The sequence below is a fragment of the Mesocricetus auratus genome, unplaced genomic scaffold (assembly GCF_017639785.1).
Source record: "Mesocricetus auratus isolate SY011 unplaced genomic scaffold, BCM_Maur_2.0 Super-Scaffold_100006, whole genome shotgun sequence".
Lineage (NCBI taxonomy): Eukaryota > Metazoa > Chordata > Mammalia > Rodentia > Cricetidae > Mesocricetus > Mesocricetus auratus.
In genome coordinates, this window is record NW_024429190.1 from 97,381,601 (window position 1) to 97,394,463 (window position 12,863).

The window sequence follows — 12,863 nt, forward strand, 5'->3', positions numbered from 1 at the left end:
ATTTTTAATCCAGTTACATCCTAAATCCACAGTTCAGGTGTGGAAATGCATCACAGTTTGTCTACTATAACATCTTCAAGTTTGCCATAATGAGTAGTTCACTGATAAAGCAATTTAGCTGTCTTACTTAGCTAACTTCACTAGAATCACAATAACAGAACGGTATTTAGACACAATAGCACCTATTCAGATAACCACAGTAAGGACTGACTTTTGTTGTTATTGAGACAGGCACTGGTCCAGACTGGCCTCGGGCTCACTAAGTAGTCGAGAATGATACTGAATCTCTGGTCCTCCTGCCTTTACTTCTCAAGTGGCTAGCATTACAGTGTGCACTCTCATGCTCAGTTTATGCAGTGCTGGGTGTCAAACCCAGTCTCGTGTATATTGGGCACTCTTCCAACAGCCCAACAGTTTTGATTTTTACACAACAGCAGTATAGACTTTCTTTTCAAATAATTATGTTCTCTGTTGTATATTCAGCTTCAAAATTATACTAAAGCAGGAGGTGGAGGCAGCTAAGAGGAATGGATGGAGGAGAAACTGTGGTTGGGATGTAAAAATTTAAAAAAGAAAATGATAATATGATATCAAATTGTTGATGTTACTGTTGGAATCATAGGTATTGTAAAATATCTGCATATAATTAACATATAATGGTAGTCAGCATATTTTTGACCCATAGAAAAGCTTGTAGAATGTTTAAGATAACCTAAAGGAAAGATGTGATGGCTAATCTTCATTCAACTTCACACTCTGGCCGGGCGTTGGTGGCGCACGCCTTTAGTCCCAGCACTCGGGAGGCAGAGGCAAGTGGATCTCTGTGAGTTCGAGGCCAGCCTGGTCTACAAAGTGAGTTCCAGGACAGCATCCAAAGCCACAGAGAAACCCTGTCTCAAAAACAAACAAACAAACAAACAAACAAAAAAACAACTTCACACTCTGGGAAGACACAATCTCAATTGAAGAATTGCCCCATTGACAATCTCTTGATTGCTAATTGATACCTGTGAAAGGCACCATTCCTAAACGTGTTGGCCTGTTCTGTATAGGAAACGTGTTCTGTAAACAGTGGTCTCACATTGGTTTCTGCTTCATACTCCTGCCTTGAATCTTGCCTTTACTTCTTTTAATGATGGATTATATCTTGTGGAGTAACTTCCCCCCCCCCATTATACTAAAGCAAAAGGAGATTTCTTAGCACAATTTTTTTCTGATTACCAGTTATAGGCTGTTGGTAGAGGAGCTGGGTTCAGTTCACAGCACCCATCTAATAATGTTTATCTAATGATGCTATCTATATAGATTTGTTGACTTATTTGTCAGTTCTGAACAAAGAAAAAACAACAAAAATCAGTTCTTACTGAGGGAATTAGAATACATCCATTTCAATATTCTTTAAAAAATCAAAACAAAACAAAACTTGGGGCCAGAGAGATGGCTCAGCAGTTAAGAGCACTGGCTGCTCTTCTAGAGGTCCTGAGTTCAATTCCCAGCAACCACATGTTGGCTCAAGCCATCTATAGTGGGATCTGATGCCCTCTACTGGCAAGTAGAGCACACACATAAAATATAAATAAGTAAGTAAATAAATAAATAAATTTAAACAATAACAAAAAACTAGTTTTAAACTATATATCTTAAAATGAGAATGTGCTATTCTAAAAGGCAGTTGTTTAGGAGTTTAAGAAATCATTAGAAAAGATTATTAAAATGATACCTAGTCAGGTGTGGTGGTACACATAAGTAATTAGAGGCAGAGAAATAAGAATTAAGCCAGTGGTGACTCTATAGGGAGACACTCTCAAAATATAAGTCTGCAGCTTTTAAATTCAATTGCTTTAACACAAAGTTGTATCTTATCTGTTTGGACCAAATTCTTTAGTGATAGAAGCTGTGTTTAGCTGATTTAGTTAGGTTAGTTTACTTAGTCTGATTCTGAGCAGAGACACTTTTATTTTGGTGACTTTTTGTTTGTTTTTGTTTAAGATTGTATTTGGGAATTTAAGTACCTTTTCGTCCAACGCAATTGCATATTAGAAAACTTAGAGCTGCATACAACACCGTGGTCATCCTGTGAATGCCTCTTTGATGATGATACAAGAGCAATTTCATTTAAAGCAAAATTTCAAAAAAATATACCCTCCTATGTCAAGACATCAGACTTAGCAACTCACCTAAAGGATAAGTATTCAGGTACAATCTTTATATACATAAAAATGTTTATATTTTTAGTATAAGGAAAGAGGCTAGCATTTGTGAGATGTAGAATATATATAATTAGATATGAAAGTGAAATGTAGCTAGGTGGTGGTGGCACACACCTTTAATCCCAACACCCTGGAGGTAGAGGCAGGCGGATTTCTGAGTTCAAGACCAGCCTGGTCTACAGAGCAAGTTTCAGAACAGCCAGGGCTACACAGAGAAACCCTATCTTGAAAAGCCAAAGAGAAAAAGAAGGAAGAAAATGAAATGTAGATCTCTACAAATAGCTGAAACAGATTTTGATATATTAGTCTTCTGAATCTAACTCTCTGAGTTTTTCTTTTAATATTAAGGATCACCTAATTTTTATGTATAATGATGCTTTTATCTTTAAACAAGATCTCATTATATAGCTTACCCTGACCTTCAACTCATGATCCTCCTGCCCTTGGCTACTCCAGGGCTAGGACTGAGGATGTATGCCACCATCCTAGGCTCTGAAGTTTTTCTTGTTGAAAGGTTTTAACTATAAATTCAACAAATTTAATAGATATAGAGGTATTAAGATTATCTGCTTGTTGGGTGAATTTTGGTTTTTAGTTTTCAAGAAATGTGTTCATTTGAATTATTGACATAGCAGAAATTATTGATATGCACTGATTATTGACAAGTCGTTCTCTTATTATCCTTTTGAATATTGATAGAACAGGTAATGCTATTGATCTTAGCTGGTATTAGTAATTTGTGTCTCTTTGTTTTCTATTTTTATTCATTTTATTGATTGCAATCACCTTTTGGTTTCAGTGATTTTTCGGTTTTCCTTTTTATTTACCTCTGTTCTGATCTGTATTACTTTTTTTTTTCTGCCTACTTGGGTTTTCCTTTTTCTTATTTAAGATGGAAATTGAGAATTCCCCTCCCCTCACCAATGTGGACCATTAATGCCAAAACTTTCCTGTGCAGTAAAGTGTGTGGGTTTGCCAGTGCTCTGTGAGTTGTGCTAAAGACGCTGTTCCCATCCCTGTGGGAGCTCTGGGAATTGTTCTGTCTCTACTTTATACTGGCCACACATTCTGAGTCAAGATACCCGAGGGGCCTAGACACTAGCTTCATGACCCACATCATCTCAGATTCTGAAATACAAAAGATACTCTTACCATTCTGAGATACCTAGAGTGTTAGGAACTGTATGCCAGGAGTATGTGTGACCTCAATTTTTGAAAGAGGTATGCAAATTTATAGAATTACAGGACATTATGAAAAGTCTTCTGAAAGAATTGCATTTCCCAATTTTTGTGTGTGATTGAACATGTCTATGGAAAAGTGCAATGTTGAGTCTGCTGCAGCTTATTATGTGGCCGCTACCCACTCCTACTAACTCATGTACAGGTTTGTGGCTTGAGTAGAAGAAATGATGAAAGCATCTCACAACCCCAGGAAACTAAGGCGAATTAAGTAGAGTCACCACTATTGAATTCCAAAAGAGATAGCCAGAAAACCGAACAGGGCCTAACATGATGCCTTCTATAATTTGTAAGAGGATCATGATGGTTAATCTCGATTGCTAACTTCATTGGATAAAGGACTAGGAACTTAGTGAGGTGTAGCTCTGCATGTGTCTGTGGGGTGTTTCTAAAGACAATTAACCAAGGGAGAAGGCCTGTTCTGACTGCGGGTGGCAGCATCCTGTAGGCTGGGGGCCCAGGTGGTAGAAAGGGGAACGGAAAACTGCAGCTGGCGGCAGCCTTCTCCCTGTTTCCTGGCTGCCGTGGTGGGAGCTGCCCTGCTGTATCCTCTCGCCTGCACGGAGACCTCTGAAGCCTTGCTCCCAAATACACCTCTCTGCCTTTACATTGTGTCGGATATTTTGTTTTAATGACCGACAGCAGCAGCAGCAGCAGCAGCAGCAGCAGCAAAACAAGTCTGCCAGCTTAAAGACACCTTTAATTGAGTATGGACAGGAGAGTAATATTCTCATAGGTTCATAGGCTATACTAGCATTCAAAAAGGCAAAAAAGGTTAGGATCAAAAGATCGTAGTAGGTATTCAGCGTATGTATTTAGTGGATAAATGAATTATGAGTTGTTACATGAGTTAACATGCTTGAGGTTAAAGTGAATGGCAAAAGAAACCATGCCCGCCCTCCATCCATTCCTTTTTGAATGGTTACTCGGACTCATTCAGATGCGGGCAACGCCTCCATCATATTCTCAGTGTGAGTTGACATTCTCCAGGAAGGGATGAATTCCAAGAACAAGACCCTGGTGTAGCCTATACACTAAGTGAGTGTAAATGAAACACATTGCCTGCTGTTTGGTATCAACTAAAGTTACTGTTGGCTCTGATAATTGTAATGTTTCTTGTTTAATGTAGGAGTGGTTCTGATTAAAGCCAAGGTTGCAGAGCTGGTGTTTCCTGTCACAGCAGCTCAGAAGATAGCTCTAAATGCTCGAAGTTCTCTGAAGCGCATCTTCTCTTCCCTTCCCAACATGACATACGCTGGCTGTGCACAGTGTGGGGCAGCACTGGGAACGGATGAGAACAGGATCTACAGACAGTGTCTGAGCTGCTTGCCGTTTGCTGGGAAGAAGACATTCTATAGGTAAGGCAACAAAGTGTCATCTTTGTTGCCTTGATGGAATATATTTATTGCATATGAAAGCAAAAGTTCCCAATAATGAATAAGACTATTTTAAAGAATTAGCTGGATTTTATTGTCTTTAAAGAGCTATGCTGAAGACTTTGTTTATTTTTAACCATAATCTGACAGTTCCATCTATAACACATTTCTCCCTCTTGTATATGACACTGTAAAAGTTGAAGGTGTTATGTGACTTCTCCTTAAGTTGTTTGCAGAGGCCGGGGAATATTTGTTTAGCTTTCAATGTTTCAGTTTCTTGCCTTTACTTTAGAATTGAAAGACAGTTAGTCAATGTATGTTCTCTGGTGAAATTGTTAGCTAGCTCAGTGAAAAGTACACTGCTTTTAGATCAGTGTTCAAAGTCTTGGATAATCATTGTTTTATACTCGTAAAATTGCATTCCTTTACAAAGGACTGGCAGTCCTTTCCTGTTATTTCCAAATATTGAAGTATCTCAAGAGTAAATACATGTGTATTCTGTACATTCATTCATTCATTCATTCATTCATTCATTCATTCATTCATTCATTCATGTCTTGTAAGATAGCCCAGGCTAGTCAAGCTCATAATCCTACATCACCCTAAGTAACATACATGTGCCATTTCTCACGGCATCCATGACGGTAAATGTACAGAAGCTTGATCAGTAAGCCTCATTTCTCTTTACAGATATTGATGTTCATTAGAAATAAGTGAATAAAACTGGGCCTGTGCTACGCATGTGCATCGTAGTAATTGCGAGACTAAAATAGGATTTCAAGTTCAAGGCCAGCCAGGACTACATAACAAGACCTTGTCTTAACAACAACAAAATGAACAAATATAAATAAAAAAAATAAAAACATGTGAGTGAATTTTACTTTTTATTTCTCATTTTTTAATCCAGAGGTTGAATTTAGGACCTCGTGCTAGGCAAATGCTATATTTAGTCTTCTTTTTACTTTTTATGTGGAGACAAAGTCTAAATTGCCCAGGCTGATCTTGAACTTACTCTGTATCCCAGGCAGACCTGGAAGTTGTGACCTTCCTATGTCAGCCTCCCAAGCAACTAGATCATAGGTCTGTGCCGGTTTATGGTTGCTTTAGGTATTGCTAAGGAGATTGAATTAAGATGCATGGTGTATAGCACACATAATTAAATCAGATTTATTAATAACTAAGGCCTTCAAAATGATGTGTAGTCGATTTATTTTTTTATAGAATATTTGGGGGATGATGAGATAGGGTCTTACTGTGTCTCCCAGGTAGGCCTCAGATTCAAGCCTTCTAATTTGTAGTTATTGAATATTGTCTTTTAAAAATGTTTTTATTGAGCAATGAGTTGCATGCTACCACAGCAACTTACACATTGTATGTGCATACATGATACCCATTGACACACTAAAATATTTAAGAATTTTAACTATATAATTCAATGATCATAGCACATCTCTGGGACTATAGACCTGCCATCATAACCGTATTCATTAACAGTCATTCTACTCCTCACAGTGGAAACCTGTAACCTACTTTCTGTTGCTATAGGTTTGCCTGATCTGAACATTTCACACAAATGAAATCTTATAGTGTGGGGTCTTTTGTGACTGACCTCTCAGCATAGTGTTTTCGGAGTTCATCCATGTTATGGACTGTATCAGTACTTTTAGCATTTTTATTTATTATTATTATTGTGTGTGATGTTTATGTGTCCATGCCATGGGGGCATATGTGGAGGTCAGAGGACAGCTTTGTGGATTGGTTTTCTACTTCTGTGGTGACCCAGTTAGCTTTCTGTTGCTGTGATAATCAGCACCATGACCAAATGCAACTTGGAGAAGCAAGGGTCTGTTGGATTATACTTCCCAACAGGCCATCATTAAGGGAAGTCAGGTCAGGAGCTCAGACCAGATCAGAGGCAGAAACCATGGAGGAAAGCTGCTTACTGGCCTGATGTCTAACCTTTTGCTCAAGTAACTTTCTTATACAGCACAAGACCACTGTCTAGAGATAGTACCCACAGACATGCTCATATCCTGTAGATCAGTCTGATGGAAACTCCCTCAGATAACTCTGGGCTGTGTTCAGCTGATAGCTGAAGCTAGCTGGAAACATAGACTCAAGGTTTGCACAGCAAGTACTTTTATCCTCAGAGCCATCTTGCTGGCCTTAAATTTTTTCACACAAATATTTTGTTATTTGCTTAATTATTGAAGAAATACTTGTGTTTAGCTTCATACCAGATACTTTCTTTGAGATATTTTACTTTGAAAGCTAATATGAATAATACATAATTATGAGAAAATGAATAAAGTCTTTATTGCTCGTTTATTAAAAGTAACTGAGTTATGCCTTTGGTCAGTTTTATTGTGTTTTAAAAGTATTCCAGAAAAGAGAATTTTACATATTAACATATCTATGGTTATCTGTATGTCTATATATTTATATATCTCTATATTCAGTCTATATATTTGTATCTATCTTAATATCCTTGTGGAAAACCAAAACTGTCCCAACAATCTTGGTAGCTTATATTATGTAACCATATTATCAAGAAATTTTCCCGTCTTTTCCCTTCTGAAGAAATTGCTCTTTCACCTAGAGAAGTATTGGCAGCGTTCTCACACTTTCCTGACCCTCCCTCTTTATGGTTTTTGCTTTGGCCTTTTTTTTTATATACATGAGTATTTTGCCTACATGTATGCACATGTGTGTGCCTGGTTCCTGCAGAGGATGTAGATATCCTGGAACTGGAGTCTTGTATGGTTGGAAGCCAAGAGCAACAAGTACTCTTAACTGCCGAGCCATAATCGGCTGGTGGCTGAAGTCTTACAGTAGATACCAGATTTAAGGCTTGGGAGGTTATGGGGCCTTGGTCATAAACAATGGAAACAGGCTCTTTCTGAAGAAAAGCATAAGGTAATGTTTTATAGACTGTAAACCTAGTAGCCAACTAAGAAATACTAGACTGGGTGGCGTAGGTCATACCCAGTCAGGTGGCACTGGTTGAAATTTGGTGGGATCAACACTAAAAATGAGTTGGCTAGAGCTGGTTGAGATGGATTGACCGTGGCTTAGAATGCTGCCAGGTAAAATAAGCTGCTGTGGGTTTTCATGAAACTAGGGACAGTGGCCTTTGAGATACAGGCAATGCTTGAGGCTCGTCCAGGGGTGGGAGAGGCAAAGGTTCTAACTTGAACTTTGCGTGTGGGGGCAGCTCATACTGGGATAGAGATGGACACTGCTTTTCAGCACCACTCTCTGGTGTCTGTGTTTCTTTGCCTGGGGTTTTCTTGGAACCTTTACCCTTAGGTGGTGTTTGATGGTTGGGGATGGCTGGAGTTCTTTGGTGCTGTTGGTTTCTCAGTCTGAGAGGAAGAGATTCCAGTTTTCTTCTCGCTCTTCTTACCCAGTATGTGGAAGACTTTCAGTGATTCCAGCAGATGCGTGTCTCAGTGTGTTCAAGGCTTTCTGAAGCCATGCTGGCTGAGTTCAGATGGATTCCTTTTCTTCTTTGTCTTGGGAACAATCCACTTCTCATCTGTCTTGACTTTGTTCCTCGACTGCTTATACTCTTGGTTCTTAGAGTTGTTTTCTCTGGTCCTCTTGGTCTTTCTTGCCAACTGCAATAAAGTAAGCAAAGGCAGTTTTCTAAACATGGCTGCCAGAGAGCTGGGCCATGTTCTAGGGAGCCCTGTCACTGTCCATAGCACGTTCCATTGCTACTTCTCCTTCCAACACACACACTGGGTTCTGCCAGAGAACTGGGCCATGTTCTAGGGAGCCCTGTCATTGTCCATAGCACGGTCCATTGCTGCTTCTCCTGCCAACACACACACTGGGTTCTGGCATTGGATCTTGTCTGAGCAGTTCCATCAAGTGGCTCAGAGACCAGAGGCCTAATCCTTATTCTTGTTCTCCTTGACCTGATCACAGGGGTCCTTTATGACTCTTGACTTTTCCTCACCCAGATTACCTCAATGGCTGCTGTGGGATCTTCAGATTTTTGTTTTGTTTTGACAGTTTCATGTATCCCAGATTTGCCTTGAACTTGCTATGTAACTGAGACTCAATGACTTTAACTTCTGATCCTCTTGCCTCTGTTTCCCAAGTTCTGGGACTATAGGTGTGCATCACTGTGCCTGGTTTCTGTGGTTTTGAGGATTAAAGCTAGGATTTGTGTATGCTAGGCAAGCATACTAACTGAGATACATCCTTAGCATAGTACTTTGTTCTTATTGCAAAGTAATATTCTACTGTATGTGTATCCTATATTATTCATCCATTCATAAGTTGATGAACGTTAGAGTTGTTTCTTCCTTGGGGCTGCTATGAACATGTGTGTACATGTTTTTATGTAGACCTACTTTTCATTAATTTGGGTATATACCCGGGACTATATTTGCTGTATTGTGTGTGTTAGACACTTAAGGCTTGTCCAAGCTGTTTTCCAAAGCAGTTGTGCAATCTTTTTTTTTGTTTTTGGTTTTTGTTTTTACGAGACAGGGTTTCTCTGTATTGTTTTGGAGGCCATCTCACAGAGATCCGCCTGCCTCTGCCTCCCGAGTGCTGGGATTAAAGGCGTGTGCCACCACCGCCCGGCCAGTTGTGCAATCTTACATCTTACTAGGAAGCAATGTGGGCGTCACACTCTCTTCACATTCTTGATACTGCATTAACTCTCTTGTTTTAATTTCTGTTGCTTGAGTTTTTGGTGCCTTTATTAAGTCAAGATCATGGATATTTACATCTGTATTTTCTCTCAAGGTCTTAATAGTTGTAGCTGTTTAAAATATTTAGATTTGTAATTTGCCCTGTATTGACTTCTGTATGTGGTATAAAGAAGAAGTCCAATTTACTCTTTTACATATTCATATATATGTCTTCTAGCATAACTTTTTAAAAATGTTTTATTAGTTTTAGGTTGGTAGACAAAGCAGTGGGTTTCACTGTGGCTTCTTCATGTGTTTGCATCATTATACTTTGTTCTCATTCGATCCTTTCCCCATGTGTCTCATGCAGTTCTAGCTGACTCCCTTTCTTCATCCAGTCAGTGCTCTCTTCTGCTTTTATAAACATAGCATCTAAGCTGGAGAGACGGATCAGAGGTCAAGAGCACCGACTGCTCCTCCAGAGGTCCTGAGTTCAATTCCCAGCAACCTCATGGTGGCTCACAACCATCTGTAATGAGATCTGGTGCCCTCTTCTGGCATGTAGGAGCACATGCAGGCAGAATAGATAAATCTTAAAAATAAATAAATATAATATTTAAAATCTTATCTGTAGTATATATAGTATAGGCAATTATATGTATAGGATATATAGGATTTTAACACAGGTTCTCCATATATAATAAAATATGTGGCATTTGTCTTTCTGAATCTGGCCTCTTTTACTTAACATGATTTTCAACTGTACTGTTTTTCCTGCATATGTGTCTAGCATGGTTTATTGAAAATGTTATTCTGTCCCACAGTGAGTCATCTTGGTAGCATTGCTAGAAAAAAATCTAATCTTGGAGTTAGAGTAAGGGTTAGTAGTGCAGCATTTGACCACCATGCATGAGCTCTGGGTTGGATACGTATCTCCTAATCAATAAGACCCAAATTCCATCCAACCAACCAGCCAACCAACCAGAACAGTAGCAACAACAAAATAAAACAAAACACCCAAGCAAGCAAACAAAACAAAATCCCCTTTCTTCTAAAATTCCCAAGGTCCTTGGATGAAGGAACCAGATTTGTCTTGTCATGAGTGTAAACCAGCACTTAGCACAGCCCATGACTTATAGTAGAGACTCGGTTTGTATTTGTTGAGATGAAGACTGGAAGGAAAGAAGAGAGCAAGAGAGATAATAAGAGCAAACAAGAGACAGAGGCAGACAGACAGACAGACAGAGGCAGAGTTAGACAGAGAGCAGCTGGGGTATAAAGATAAACGACCTGGAATTATGTGGGTGAAGTCTGCAGTCCTGTTTTGTTTTTACTTCACTAAATTCCTTTCTATTCAGGAATCTGATTCTACACTCTGTTGTTTATTTTTCGTAGGCCGGCCTTAATGACCATCGTTGATGGAAGACATAGTGCTTGTGTTCATGTGGGGTCAAAGATGGTGGAGCGGATTCTTCTCGGCATCTCTCCAGATTGCCTCAGCAGAGTGATAGGTAAGATAGCAGCACACCACCAAGCAGTTGTTCTGTGAAACTGGCCATAGAAGTAGTCGGGGCAGAGAGAGTGCTATGCTGTAAATAAAGCTTTTTCCTGTCCCTGTGAAAGCAGAAAGACAGTTTAGTTTGAGTGAAACACAGAAGCTCACTTGAGTTGGAAGGTAAGATCTCTGCGTCTGTCTTCGTACGTGAATAAAGGAAGAAAGCTCCTAATCTCTTTAGCCTAGCTCCCAATCGGTCAGGAGACACCAGGCTCCTGGTCTCTTAATGGTTAAGCAAGTGAATGTGTGGCACCGTGCATGAAAGTAATCTTCATTGGAATGGAGTTTTGAGATCCTCTGAGATCCCCAGCTGTGACGCCAGGGACAGCCAGGGACTAAGGAGAAAGCAAACACATCCCACCTGTCAGGTGACCATGCTCCACGCCTGTCCTCGTCAGCCTCAGCCTCCTCAAGTGGACAAGCTGAGCTAGTCCTTCATTTTCTTAGTTTTGTAATAGTGAGTTGCTCTTCTGATTAATAATAGACTGAGCATCTAATCCAAAAATAGGAAACAGTGAATTTCATGTTTAGATTTGAGTCGTATCTCTAAGATACCTCATAATGAATATACATTTTAAAAAGTCTGACATCCAAAAACCTTCTGGTCCCTAAGGCTTTGGTTCAGAGAGGCTCAGGTTGTGTATGTACTTAAAACTGTGATTGAGAACTGAAGAAATATGAGTATAAGGCTTTTTCATATATGGACATGCCCTTCTTTTTAAAAGTTATTTTATATGTATGAGTGTTTTGTTCACCTGCATGTCTGTAGACCAGAAGAGACCAGAAGAGGACATTGGATCCCCTAGAACTGGACTTAGGGATGGCTGTGAGCTGCCATGTGGGTGCAGGAAATTAAACCCAGGTGCTCTTCAAGATCAAGTGCTCCTAACCACCAAAGCCCAGGGACATGCGGTTCTTGCTTCAGGCCAGAACACACCTCGGTCTTCACTCTGTTCAGGAGCTGATGGCTGGAGCTGCTGTCAGTCTGAGCATTGTCTGTGCCTGCCTTTCCTGCTCAGTGGGGACCACCACACCTTCCTAGACTACTTTCAACAACTGAATCTAGAGGGAGAGGTGTGAGCAGGACTGTGAGATGGATAACCAAGGGAAGCCAGGAAGGCCTTCGGCGTGGGTTTCTGTGATGTTGCACGGGTCCTGAGCATGTGTGTTTGCTTTCCCTCAGTACCTTCCTCGGAAGTCACCTACGGCATGGTCGCAGCGGACTTGCTCCACGCCTTGCTGGCAGTCAGTGCAGAGCCTTGTGTGTTGAAGATTCAGAGCCGTTTTGAGTTGGATGAAAACAGCTACCCATTGCAACAGGATTTCTCCCTGCTAGACTTCTGTCCTGATTCATGTAGGATGTGGAGCCCGGGACTTTCTCTGAGGTCAGAGGAGGACACAGGCAGCATTCCAATGAAGGACTAATGAAATAATCTGCCATTTAATGATTTATTTATTTTCTTACATGTTTATGAGTTTTGCCTGTGTATGTCTGTGTACCATGTGTGTGTCTGGTGCCCACAGAGGCCAGGAGAGTGTGCCAGATCCCTGGGACTAGAGTGATACATGGTTGTGAGTTGTCATATGGATTTTGAGAAATTGCTCTTAACTGCTGAGCCATCCAACCCTGTGATCTGTGTTTTGAAATTAATGAAATGACAGGGATTTTGCTTAGAGTTTTTAAAATAAATATTTTATTAGCATAATATAATTGTGCTAACTATGTAGGTTAATTCTTAAAAAGAGAATTCTGTAAAACTTTTATTATTTGCTTTTTTGTTGGTATTCTTTTTATTCTGGAGAAATGATCTAACAATAAAGGCAGTATATCACA

At 39.9% G+C, this 12,863-nt stretch overlaps 1 protein-coding gene across 4 annotated transcripts in view; it reads left to right on the forward strand.

Moving 5' to 3' along the window:
* Shld2 (shieldin complex subunit 2) overlaps positions 1-12,863 on the forward strand; it is an 84,015-nt gene extending 71,152 nt beyond the window's left edge. For all 4 annotated transcript variants that reach the window (XM_040747702.1, XM_040747703.1, XM_021231539.2 and 1 more), the window contains 4 exons: positions 1,990-2,196; positions 4,579-4,807; positions 10,870-10,985; positions 12,213-12,863. In XM_040747702.1, the coding sequence (XP_040603636.1) occupies positions 1,990-2,196; positions 4,579-4,807; positions 10,870-10,985; positions 12,213-12,454 (794 nt within the window). In that variant the 3' untranslated portion in view covers positions 12,455-12,863. The remainder of the gene's footprint in view (positions 1-1,989; positions 2,197-4,578; positions 4,808-10,869; positions 10,986-12,212) is intronic.